Raw genomic sequence first — 13,169 nt, 5'->3', positions numbered from 1 at the left:
TGACAAATTTCGCTACCTCTACTCCTTTACGATTTATCGATCGGTAACTGGGGCTTCGCAGAACGGGTTTCTCTAGTTTTACTCCTTCCCAACTGATTTCATCAATAAATATTAACAATTGTAGGAGCAATGACCATTTGATAATTTCTATAGGCACAGGACCTTCAAGTAGTTTCTTGAGCGTTTCTCCCTACAAATATTCGGAGTATAATTTATTACTTAAATTATTTTATTCAACTCCATGAACTCCTTTATCCTATTTAAGTTTTTAAACCAATGAGGTTTCAGTTGTTTTATAATTATTGTATTGTTTAAAACAGATGGATTTGCATTCTCACAAGAGGAAGGAGGTTCGGTGACTCAGACCGATGTGATAAGGGCGTACGACACAAATCTTCCGAAACCGGGAGGCATGTGATTCTACAAAAAACTCGTGATATCACGGTGTATGTAACAACCCAAGACTTGTGTTTAATTTTCAATTCAGAGGAACTCGCCTTGTCTCAGGTCATTCTCATCATAAGCAATAACACCACGAAAAATTGATGGAAAAATTTACAAAAATTTAGAATTAGAAGAAAAGAGCGAAACAAAAATGACAGTAGCGACGTGGTAAAAAGAGATTAGTCACTTTTAACTAGTGATTAGTTTTTAACGAATATTTTGAAATCATATTCATAATCTGTTGACAATTAACAAGTGGTTTGTTTGCAAATAAATCGCAGAAAAACTTCGACTATCCGTCAGCAAATTTCATTGAATTTTCTCGGAAGTAGCGAAAGTGAATGAGCGCTTTTTGATAAAATTGTAAATTGCAACAAAAGTCGGATTTTCCCCCAATAATTATAAATTATTTTAGACCGCATTCATGCATTATTTTTTTTGTTTAACTATCTGTAAATTATGTAAAATGAGTGAATAGCAATATTGAGGAATTTTCATTTGTTGTTTATCGATTGTATTGAAGTGATTCCCCTGTTTTATTTATGATTTACCCCTATGCAGTCGACAGAACATGTTCATACCTGATACATAAAAATGTCCACTGAATATTATTTTATGAAAAACAATATTTTTATTTTTCAATAGAACTCCAATTGAATTTTCTGACGGATGCGCTATAAATTTCGTCAATATTTTCGATAATCTGACGCATTGCCGATGAATGAATTTTTGATCGGATGTACAAAAGCACAATAAACGCCGAAATACTCCCAACAATTTTCACTCACCTCAAGACAACACTATTCAATGGATGGCCTGTACCGAGTCCTTTAATTAATTAAAACCGGGCAAAACACTACCGAAAGTCGCCGAATCTCAGTTGCCGATGACAGTTAATGATGAATAAAAATAAATGATCAATTTTCAAACAATTACAGAAAGAAGACAATTAAACCACTGAAATTATTTTTGTAGACTGTTTGATAATTACGTAGGAAAAGTGGGGGTGATCTGGGTATTAATTTTATTACTCACGATGTATTGAATAAACATTAAAATCATCCGGACGTTGGACTTATTGACTTTACACGCATTAAAAAATTCTAAAACTCTTCTCTCTAATATTAAAACTGCTCTGTCATCGTGGCAAAGAAACGGCATAATAGCAAACAATAATCTAGTTGAATGTATCAAACAAAAAAAAAATAGTTATTGTCGAGAGATTTTTGGGAGATTCAATGTGAATAATGAGATGACAAGAATGAAATTTTAAAAAAATTAGAAGAAAAAATAGCGCAGCAAGTACCTTGGGCATTGGATGAGCCCTTAAAAACTCGTATTTTATATATTTTGAGACAAATGTGCGAGGAATTGCGCTACCAAAAAAAACTGCAACCTATCGTTACACAAAGAAAACTAAAAAAGTAACAATTATATAAGAAGAATAAGAGACTGTTTCATTACTACGTCTTAATCGTTCAACTTTCAATTGCTACATGTAAAGTGTATATAATTTTATTTATCTTCATCTAGTCGCATGCTGTTGATTATTTTATTCGCCCCAAGAATTATCTGTAAAAATTTTTTTTCTCCAGAAATCATTGTTCAATTATATTTTTATTAATGATATTTGTCATAGGAATTTATCGAGAGAATTGTCGGTGTATAAATCATGTTCTTAACAGGAGAAAGAGTATAAAAAGAGATAAATAAATGTGTACAAGATTTACCATGAATATTGCGATAGAGTATTTTTATTACATGTGAGACTTTTTTTATACATGAAAGGGAGGTTTATCATCATAATTGTTTAAATTCTTGAAATTTTCGATATGACTTTAATTTTTTCAGAAATCATACAGATTTTCCGGAATGTCATCTTCGCTGGTAAGTGACCCAATTACACTCTGTTATTCTGAAAATTGGAGGATCGATTAATGAAGATCTTTAAATAATTTTTATAAGCGAGAGAAAGAAAATACATACAAGCACAAATTTGACGACCGGGAATACATGACCAGTTACAACAATCATTATCGTGGCCGCACTGAAATGATGAAAATGGTGGAAAAATTACGATTCCAAATGTGATTCAGCTTTCTTAAAATTTTGGGTAATTTTTTAAATAATATTTCAAAGAGCAGAGCTGCTGTAAACAAAACCAAAAATCTTAATAAAATAATTCACTAACCCGTTGTCGTCTATCTCTGCAGCGTTGTCCATTAGCAGCCAACATCACCGTCGCGATTATCGTGAACAAATACAGGAACTTCATGATGGAAATAATTTTTTATTATTCAATTTGTCAGTCAGTAAATTGTCTCCGGTGTGAGTGCTGAGGAATGGAATAGAGGAGCTTTATATATTGAGAGAGCTTTCACAAACTTTGAGCAAAGTTTATTTTATTGAAATCATTTCCACCAGGTACCAATGTTTGCACATATTCTACTGAGTAAACAATAAAATCGGATATATCTGATTTATCAAAAGAAAAATAGTAATAATAATGATTGGTCCGAGGTATTGACGTCAATGCTGTTGCAATTTGGCCACTCGTGCAATTATATCGTTAGCCACGTGGTAAAACGAGATAAGTTCATTTATCTCTCTGTTAGTTTTTGAGTCATATCTCCGGACATAAGAGAGATAGGGAAATTTTTGTAATGACATTTGTTTTAGCACTTAATTTGCTGCACAAAAAAGGTCGTAATAAAAATAACGCTATCTCCTCGAGATTATGAGTTATTCATCAAAAACTGGACCATAATCCAAAGAAACTTATCTCGATAAACGATATTCAAGCAATAAAAGCCCTAGAGATTGTGCTCAGCTGAACCATCATTTTTCTATTTCTCGTTTCCTCTTCATATGTGAGCCCTTCGTAAGCGAATAGGAACTACATTCCAAGATGAAAATGAGCAAGGCTAGCAGAACGCCAGTAATTAAGATTATAACAATTGGAATGATTCTCTCGAAATTAACTGGTTCATAATCGGCTGCTTCTGGTTGAGTGTTTGGATAGCTTTTATCCATCCAATGTCGGACTATTCCCTTAGAAGTCAACTGCTCGATACTTAATTTTAAAAAATGATTGAATTTCATTAATTAGTCAACGGTTAATCCTTGCGTCAAAATTAAATTTCATCACTTGTTGTCTTACAAGAAATTAAAGGAATTCAGATATTCGCTGTTACGGGGTACGATCATTGTCAACGATTCCATTTTTCCAGCAGTAACCGAAGCTACTTCGCACTTGACAACTCCTGTTTTCCGGGCGAGTTCGTGTGTGTAAAAAGCTACTTTTTCATGGCATACCTGCAAATTTGTATGAAATTATTTTCAAAGAATCCGATACCTTGAAATATCATCAATGAGTTTACTCGGTATTTTCGCGGAATCCCTGAATGACTTGTTCATACAAATTGGATGGGAAAAAATCGATTCTTCATAAAGTCAAAAGTGGAATATCTGGAGAGAAATATTCTACGAAAATTGCATACCATTTTTGTAACTACGAAACAATAATCGTAATTTGTTTATTAATTATTGCTGACGAAATGCGGTACCGACACTTCTATAATCGGGAAATGAACTTGAATTTCATAATTTTTATTTAATAAACTTTTGTTTAACTCTTCTCTTTTTTTTGTACAAAAAATTGAAAAAACCAAACCTGTTGTCTAGTGTAATTTTGCAATCTTTTTTTTAATAAATAAAATGTATTACAGGTCACATATGATTAAAACAATTGCGTGATATTTCAATTGTTCTTAATACGTGCGTCATTATGTATAATTATTTATTTCGATAAAAATAACATATATTATATTATTATATTTTACCTGCCGAAATCCTTCTGTGTAAGTCAAAGGAAATACATCTTGCGGTTTCATGAGATTTATCATCTTTGTTATTAATGTTGTGTTAGTCCCCTGCGGAATGACACCAAATGAACTTCAACAATTAATTCAAGCATTCAAAAAATAAGATTGAAAATGATAGCTCCACATAAAATAATCATTTCCCGAACTCTTGCGATTGTAATGGAATTAATCAGACACGACCCTCACAGAATATATATTCCTTAATAAATAAACGTGCCATATCGTCTGCCATGCGACATTATTGTTAATTACCTTCAATGCATAATAATATAACGAATTTTTCTGAGCAATTATTTTGTAACTTCCATCCTCCACGAGCTCTTTCATCGAATGAAATGGTGACGTTGATAAAGACACTGCAATGGTGCTCATGAATGACGCGGAATACACCGCCGAGACGACTATCGCTGATATCATCACTGATACGTAAACAATTCTCAAAGTTATTTTACTGTAGGTACCTGTAATGTAACATGGATTTTCAGACATTTTTAATATGCAAAAGTCTATTTTTATTTTTTTTTCTCTGGAGAGAATAAATAATGTCTCATTTTTGGCAAATTTTACTGTTCCAGTAAGAAAAGAATGAAACTATAAAAACTCATGAATCGAATAATTAATAATATTTAATCGAATATATAATTTTATATATATTTGATATGTTATATACTATATAACACACGGAAGAGTAATTTCTATTAAAAATTCCTCCTCGTGTCATCACTTTAAATCGAAATATTTAATTTCCTGGACGACAGCTCTGGTATTTCTGTCATAGGGTGACCATCTAAGGGTAAAATGTTGATTACCTAGAAAGCCCTGTTGACAGTAAATGCCCCAAACATATGTATAATGTTTCAGAAGAAGCGAGAAAAAGTGAGACTTTCTTGCATTCCATTCGATAATAGTTGACAGAACTGTCGCTGTCAAAATTAAACCAGTGATGGACATCCAGACGTCGCGAGTAAATACCTATTAATAAATTGTTAATTATCCTCATTGAGAATTTGTCATTAATTACCATGGTATAATAATGATAATTATTGAATATATCTCTTCGTAAATTAACCAGTAATTTTCGGAACCTTAAAGTAAGCATCCTGGGGTAAATGGGCCACATCAAGCTTTCTGAAATGCAGTTGATAAACTCCGTGGAATATGGGAGTTGTAAAACGAACGAAATCGTATAGTTCACTGGTCATAATAACCGGAGCTACGCCCAGATCTGCTTCTTGTCGATGAACTGTCCCAATTACCCCGGTCCATTTTGATGTTTTTTCATCCCAAACTCCATATGCTTTCTCCCAACGAATTTTCGATATTGTAAAATTCATTGCTTTTGACAAAGCTAAGAGGATTTTTCCATGAACTCCAGCAACGTTAGAATTTCCTTTTTTTTTAGCAAAAGACTCCTAAAATTTGACACACAAATAAAGACAAATTATTTCATTATTATTATTCATTTGATGTGGAGAATAAAATCGAGAAAATGTTCAAAATTTTCTGCTTCTGAATTGAAATTGAGCAAGAAGATAATTTAAAAAATGTTATTAACAAAAATAACTACAAAACATACCAACTTAGATACCAATAATTCAAATCTGAGCCTGAATGGAAGGGTTAAAATATTTAATAGCCAAATGCCAATTAAATTCGAATTAATTATTTCCTTTCATGTTTAACGAAGTTTTTTTTGCAATCAATCGTGACAATTTGAAATTGGCAATCGCCTAAGGTCTTTGGGCAATCCAATTAACCATTCCCTGCGTTAAATAATTATTAACATTGACAGCAGATTCATTATTATTTACCGCAATAGCAGCGACGCGTAATACTTTTCCATCCAATGAACGTCTATTGTCTTGAAGTAATTTATCAGGAAACCAGATAATTCCAGAATTTCCATTCGTCAATCGAGCGACATCCTGCCTCTTCGTTTGATTATCCTGTATACACCACCACTCCTCGATCATTTCCGAATCGCAGCACGTAATAAATGCCTTCGATGCGAAATTCAGATTCAGGGGATTCCCATGTGGAGTGCGACAGAATTTACAGAGATCGTGATCGCCGTTTCTGCTGAAAAATATCAGCGAAACGGAGTTGCTCACGTCTAAGTACCTGATGATGGCCTTGAATTGGTGGAATGCTTCGATTGTATTGAGATCAATTGCAATGAGCGGGCTGATAGCCCTTTGATTGTGATACTCCAAGTGATTTTTTAAATGTTTAAAATCTGTTATAACTGTCGATATTCCTTCGTTAGATAATATCCGAGTGGTTTCGTGCCAGATCGTGACCTTTTCGAAAGCTAGAAGTCATGAGAGATGATTATTCGAGTTGAGATTGTTGAGTTAATAAGTTAATAATATTTTTTGACATATTTTTTGCGGTGCGAATGATTTATTGGAATTGGGAGCTACAGAATTTTTTAAATAAAAAATCGTGTGAAGGCAACAATATTTTTCTGATCGAAAGTAGATTGATTGACGTGCGGTAAAAGACGATTTATGCGGTGATCACGTGATTTATTGATCATTACGTGCGGTAAATGTCGATTTCCAAGGAGACAATACTCTGTCAAGTCTCGTCCCGATTTCGAAAAAATACAAATCGTCAGTATCGTCGTGATCTCGTCTCGATCTCGTCTTAAACGAACATTTGTTATTTATTATACGGGGCAGGATCGATCGGATCGCAGATCACGTGATAAAAATTATTCGATGGGTCCCAGACCCCACCTCCGGTCACTACTTCCAAAATTGAAAAATTAAATTCCTTCAGCTCGTCAAGACGAATAAATTATCGTTTCGATTCTAATAATTTTCGTCTAATTATGACTCACACAGATCACTTGCCGCTGATGCTATGATTATCCCACAACTTCCATACTTATCATGAATATTTTTCATTATAAATCCATAATAATTAGCGTCGTGAGAAGTAATTGCAGAGGCAGCACTGCAACTACCCAATAAAATCAATGAAATCAATGAAAATCTTCTCATTTTTCCGAATGAAATGGGAGAAAAGATTTTTTGAATATCTGACAGAAAAATATTTCACTGAACGTTGTCAATGTGAATATTCATGTCTGTTCGAACTTATCTGTTGTCCCAGTGACTATTGAATGGACAGGTCAAGAGGTGTATTTGTCACGAGTGGATTTAAGTTTACCCAGGTAATTGAAAATAAATTTGTGGCGTAAGTAAATTGAGTTTCACACTGACAATGTAATGAAGTTAATTCTTTGGACGTGCACTGTCATGCAAGCACATCCAACAAATTACCCGAGTATTTGTTATTTTCATTTTTTCAGGATGACACGACAAACAATGCAAGTGCACCCGATTGAGCTTCGACCCAATTTTTCAACTTGTAGGTTTTACATGAATAATTGTTAGCATAGGTCATCCCCCATTGGGAGTTATTAACGAAGTACACGTGTAGGATTAGGATATTATGTTATTTTTTCTACTGATTTACGATTAATGTTTTTACTTAATAATTATTTAACACTTTGAAACCAGAATCATTGAAGTTATAAATTCAATAAATTTGAAAGGTATTTTACTATTTAAAAAAATAAGTAATAGGATATATTGCTTTTTAAATATTAAATTGTTAGTATCTTACATAACAATATAATTACTATAATGATACATATATATTTATGAATTTTATATGTAATAATTTTAAGTGGTCAATATCCTCGATTTAGTCGTTTGCAATTAAAAAAAAAAAGGATTTTTATTTTTTACGACAGTTAAAATATTTTATAATTAATAATAATTCATTGTAGTAATAATGAATAAAGTTTCCATATTAATTTCATAGTTCATTAGTTTTCTTTTCGTACCGTAAATAATTGAAATCGCGGAGAGACTAATGAATGAGGAATATGGAAGTAAAATAATTAATTGTTTGAATGAAAAATTCGACGGAGAAATCATTGAATTTATCTCCAGTGGTCAGTTCACTGCAGCATCAGTATCTACGAATGTAAATAGGACGTGAAGGGCGCAGTGGACGGTGACGGTAATGAGTATGCAGACGGGGAAGCTGCGGTCGACGGTAACGAGGGATTGAATGGTGCGTATGATAGACGAATGGTCGATGAGTCCGAGGCCTCAGGTGATTCAGTCGTCTCCTGGGATTTGGCAGGTGCCTGTGGAAGGCCCTCTTGGTATTTAGCGTACGTCGAATTCGCCGATTCCTCGCGGATGGGTCCCCTCGATTTTCGGCGAAATTTGGCGGATATTTATATGCCATCGTAATGTCCTAAAATTAAAATTATAAATTCAAAGAGCGTAAAATTCAAACTGTGTTAAATGAATGGATTAAAAAATAAAATTAAATAAAAAGTGACAGCAGTTTTGCGGTTGTAGATGAGTTATTGAAATGTATAGGTATCTTTCCTTTGTCATTAATAAATTGGATCACATAGATTTTCAAAGAATTTTGTTTTTTTATATTTTAGACTATTTTATATATTTTCCGAGCAAAATTTGATTTTTTTAATATAAAAAAATGTGTTGAAATGTCGTTGGGAAGAATATTTATAAGAAATGTTACTCACACATACAAAAAAAAATTAAAGAAGTCGATTACCTTTGGCCATTGTAATTCCTTCGGACTCAAATGTGAGCAATCACCGCAGTTCTCGTTAAATTTATTAAAACTCGGAAGATTTTCGAAATGATGAAGAGCAGGCGAAATTTGTCGGTTTAAAATTATGTTATTCGTCTGCGCTAAAGTAGAAAAAATAATTGAAAAAGGTTCAGCGTTATTCTGATATTTTATAGACGGAGAGAAAAATTTAATAAAAATGGCAATTACTATTAACACCGTAGATACTAATTGTTAATAACACAGTGAGCCTGACTCGCACCATAGTTGCCATCGTCGAGGGTCTTAAACTCTACTTGTGACAGAAAATTATCCCGGAATATTTATATGATCGGTATTGAATAGTTTGTAAGTTTGGACGTGACTTTTAATGAAACTCGAAACTGCCCAGAATCATTTTATTATAAAAATATCAACACGTTTCGAGTGACGGAAACACTACATTCGATGGGGAACAATAGGACTTAGGTAAATAAATTTCATTGTCTGCATTATCTTCAAATGTTTAAATCGAATAAACCAATGAGTATATTTTTTCCAAACTGTAAATAATTAAATTAGTGGGCAGGATAATGAGGAAGGAACATAAGAGACAAAGAAATAATGAGAATGATATCAACGATTTTGCTTTAAAATTTAATTCATATCGAATTACAATTGGCAAATGCACAAAAATCACGTAGTTGATTGTCCTACCTCATCTGCTCACACAAACACAGTCGCCATTATCACATATCCCTCTCTTAAATTTACTATCCAATTCTTTGCAGTGCGCCAAGCAATCTTCATCATTGGGACAGGTATATTCGGCAACTACGGCAAAATTGAAAAATAATATATAATGTTTATATATATATATATATATATATAAACATATATATATATATATATATATATATATATATATATATATATATATATATATATATATATCAAATAAATGATAATTATTGTCTAGAGAATCCCTATAAAAAATCCAAACAAATATTTTTTACAATTTTTTAACAATTTTATCAAATAATAACTCACATGCTCCTGAGGCTCCTGAGGCTATTGCGATCATCGAAATGACCAACAGCAGTCCAATCACACTCTTCAGTAGCTTCATCCTTCCGTAATCCACGAAGTTTGACGAAAGGATGGTAAATTATTCCATTTTTCCGACTTTATATAGAATATGTACTGTCATATACTCATCGTGCATTAATTATCTCCCTTCATAATTGATGACTACGTTTCGCGCACATTAGTCACGCCAGGATAGAGTTCAATAAGTGTTGACGGGCCCCAAGAAGTTATTCCGGGGAACATAGACATTCAAGTAAATTCAGAATGGGAATTTTATCACCGAAGAACAGGAATGTCAAAGCCTTAGTATGAACGCGATTCTGGAGGGCTCAGAAAGAATGTCGATTTTTCGGTAGAGTTGAAGCTGCTGGATCTCCAGGAGTTCCCAGCAAGCGTTTAGACAGGAATAACGGATTAATTCCGAAGTGACCACGTTGTCGGGAATCACCTCAACCAGAAAACCACAACTTTTTCAATTACTGACTATCCATCGCAGTTTAACTTGCGTATTTACGAAGATAAATTTCTGGTTGATAAGAAAATTGTTTTGTTGTGGACAGTTACAGAACAATTACCACGGAAAACATTTAAAAAAATATATATATATATGTTTTAAATGTGACCTTAACACGAGAGAATGCGACGTTAAGTTTGCACCAATAGCACATGAAGAATACTCTACTTGAGGGCTAAAAATTTTTCAATGTGAATATCAAAAGTGCTGAGTTGAAAATGTCAATTGTATTCCCAGTTATTCATCTACTAATTAAACAAAAATAGTTGTTAATAGTCCTCCGTAGCACAGCATTAGTTTGTGCGAACGACATCATGATTGTGATAGCTAAGACAACTTGCTCTCTCGAATAGGATTTAGGTAAATAAATTTCATTATCTTCAAGCAGATTTAAGTGGATTTATTCGGATAATGTCGGTTTTGTTTGATTATCACTGATAACATTCAATACAAATTGCGATAGATCCAATTGTCAGGATCGTGACACTGAACGCGATTTAGGGGGAGAAAAATCATGGAGTTGTAGATTGCACTGGAATTTCTGTGAAATTACTCAATTTTAAATACTACGAAGACGAGAATTCCACAGTCCATTGGAATTCTCCAGAGAATTTAAATATTCAGTGTTGAATTACACTGAATTTCCAGTAATATCGCAAATTTTTTGTTTGGATGGAAATTTAATTAGGTAAAAAATTCCAATAACTGTAACATATTTTACTCTGAACTGTTTCCAGAAATAAATTGTTGAATTGATTAATTTGTATATTGTATATTTACATACTGTAAATAATTACACTAGTGGGCAGGATAATAAGGAAGGAATATAAGAGATAAAATAATGATATTGATCAAACGATTTCGGTTCAAAATTTAATTCGTCTCGGATTACAATTGGCAAATGATGCACAACGATCAAGTAGCGGGCTGTTCTACCTCATTCGACGTAACAGTTACACTCGCCATTATTACATACCCCTCTCTTAAATCCGAAGTAGAAAGTTTTGCAGTTTCTCAAGCAATCCGTATCGTCCGGACAGACATATTTGGAAGCTACAGAAAAATTAAAAATTCATTTATTCTAACGATGACCAAATATATAAACAACTTAGAGAAACTATTGTCGGTGTCAGTGGTATCAGAGCAGACCATCATCATCTAGGAGCGTCTCTACAGCGCGCTGACATCATAAATATCGACATAAATATAAATGAATATGCAAATTCTAAATAAATCTTGTATACAGATTTCACCACTTTATATAATAATTAATAATAAAATAATATATAATAATTCTATCAATCATTATGTAATTACATAGCGAATGAATGATAATTATTATTTGATAAATTATCATGAAAATTTCAGAGAAACATTTTTAACAAATGTTTGATTATTTTATCGAACGATTACTTACATTGTCCTGCGGCTATCGCAATCATCGAAATGATCAACAGCAGCCCAATCGCACTCTTCAGTAGTTTCATCCTTTTGTGGCCTATGAAGGTTAACAGACAGGTGACAAATTTATGAAATTTTACGACTTTATATACGACTTTATATACGACTTTATATCTACTGTCATATGCTCATCGTGCATGAATTATCTCTCTTCATAATTGATGACTGTAGGTTTCGCGTACCTTAGTCACGCTAGGATAGACTTCGACAAATGTTTACGAGCTCCATGAAGTCACTTTGGAGAAGATGGACACTGAAGTCAATTCAGAACGGGAATTTTATCATCGAGGAACAGGAAAGTCAAAGCCTCAGATTGAACGGGATCCTGGGGGGCTCAGAAGGAATATCGATTCCTCCCTAGAGTTGAAGCTGCTGGATCCCCAGGAGTTCACAGGAAGTGTCCAGGAGTAAATAACACGATAATTCCGAAGTCCCCATATTGCCAAGAACCACCTCGACCAGAGAACCATAACTTTTTCAGAAATTCACTATCAATTGCAATTTGACTTGTGTATTGTTCACAGAGGTAAGTTATGTTTGATAAGTAAATTTCTCTGGCGTGCACAGTGGCAGAGTAATTATCATGGAAGACAAATATCAAAAATTGTGAGTTGAAAATTTTAATTGTGTCATCAGTCCTTCATTTGTTAATTAAAAAAATTATTATGAAAGTTAGACATTTTAAATTACTTTAATGTCCTTATAATATATGTATATATATAATTTAATATATAATATATAATTTATTGTCCTTATAATCATCAGTCTTACTATTCACTTACCTTTGACATGTGGGAGACTAAGAAAAAATTTTGCAATATAAAAATATCTAATAAATACAAATATTAATACGATTGTTCTTGTGTCACCATTACTCAGTTGAAAATTCCCTTCCCCTACCAATTACAATATTAATTATTTTATTTTCCATCTATCATAGAATATTAAAATACTTTTATGACACATTTGGCTGTTAAAACATCGTTCTCACTCCAGAATAAATAATTGAGATGAAATTATTCATTAGCTTCCTATTGATGAGAAAAATTGTCTGTAAAATATTTGTCTACAGATAAACAGGTAATTGCTTTTCGCAAGATGATGAATCATGAGTTCACTGTTGATCATTTATTTAAAAAAAAATAAATTTTTAAACAACGGCCGCAAGA

At 32.8% G+C, this 13,169-nt stretch overlaps 2 protein-coding genes and 3 long non-coding RNA genes across 10 annotated transcripts in view; 2 read left to right on the top strand and 3 right to left on the bottom strand.

Annotated features, from left to right (window-relative positions):
* Atp8a (ATPase 8A) overlaps window positions 1–2,180 on the top strand; it is a 31,098-nt gene extending 28,918 nt beyond the window's left edge. For all 6 annotated transcript variants that reach the window (XM_064135357.1, XM_064135356.1, XM_064135362.1 and 3 more), the window contains one exon: window positions 321–2,180. In XM_064135357.1, coding sequence (XP_063991427.1) covers window positions 321–418 — 98 coding nt within the window. In that variant the 3' untranslated portion in view covers window positions 419–2,180. The remainder of the gene's footprint in view (window positions 1–320) is intronic.
* LOC135169948 (glutamate receptor U1-like) lies at window positions 2,170–5,734 on the bottom strand. Its single transcript, XM_064135375.1, has 8 exons — window positions 5,414–5,734; window positions 5,138–5,300; window positions 4,581–4,789; window positions 4,287–4,376; window positions 3,605–3,759; window positions 2,636–3,517; window positions 2,431–2,491; window positions 2,170–2,359 (listed from the first exon to the last, which is right to left on the bottom strand). Exons 1-6 carry the CDS (start codon window positions 5,660–5,662, stop codon window positions 3,283–3,285), a joined length of 1,101 nt encoding a protein of 366 aa, XP_063991445.1. The 5' UTR covers window positions 5,663–5,734; the 3' UTR covers window positions 2,170–2,359; window positions 2,431–2,491; window positions 2,636–3,282.
* Window positions 5,735–7,930: 2,196 nt separating this feature from the next.
* LOC135169933 (uncharacterized) lies at window positions 7,931–10,384 on the bottom strand. The gene is made up of 4 exons (XR_010300276.1): window positions 9,987–10,384; window positions 9,168–9,770; window positions 8,940–9,079; window positions 7,931–8,609 (listed from the first exon to the last, which is right to left on the bottom strand). It is a non-coding gene; the product is annotated as an uncharacterized LOC135169933 (long non-coding RNA).
* A 178-nt stretch (window positions 10,385–10,562) lies between these two features.
* On the top strand, window positions 10,563–12,752 carry LOC135169936 (uncharacterized). The gene is made up of 3 exons (XR_010300278.1): window positions 10,563–10,899; window positions 11,908–12,057; window positions 12,172–12,752. It is a non-coding gene; the product is annotated as an uncharacterized LOC135169936 (long non-coding RNA).
* Window positions 11,399–12,095, bottom strand: LOC135169934 (uncharacterized). The gene is made up of 2 exons (XR_010300277.1): window positions 11,957–12,095; window positions 11,399–11,592 (listed from the first exon to the last, which is right to left on the bottom strand). It is a non-coding gene; the product is annotated as an uncharacterized LOC135169934 (long non-coding RNA).
* Window positions 12,753–13,169: the final 417 nt, after the last annotated feature.

This window comes from Diachasmimorpha longicaudata, chromosome 16 (genome assembly GCF_034640455.1).
Source record: "Diachasmimorpha longicaudata isolate KC_UGA_2023 chromosome 16, iyDiaLong2, whole genome shotgun sequence".
Taxonomy (NCBI): domain Eukaryota; kingdom Metazoa; phylum Arthropoda; class Insecta; order Hymenoptera; family Braconidae; genus Diachasmimorpha; species Diachasmimorpha longicaudata.
The sequence above is the reverse complement of the archived record's forward strand: the minus strand, read 5'-3'. Positions and strand labels throughout refer to the sequence as shown.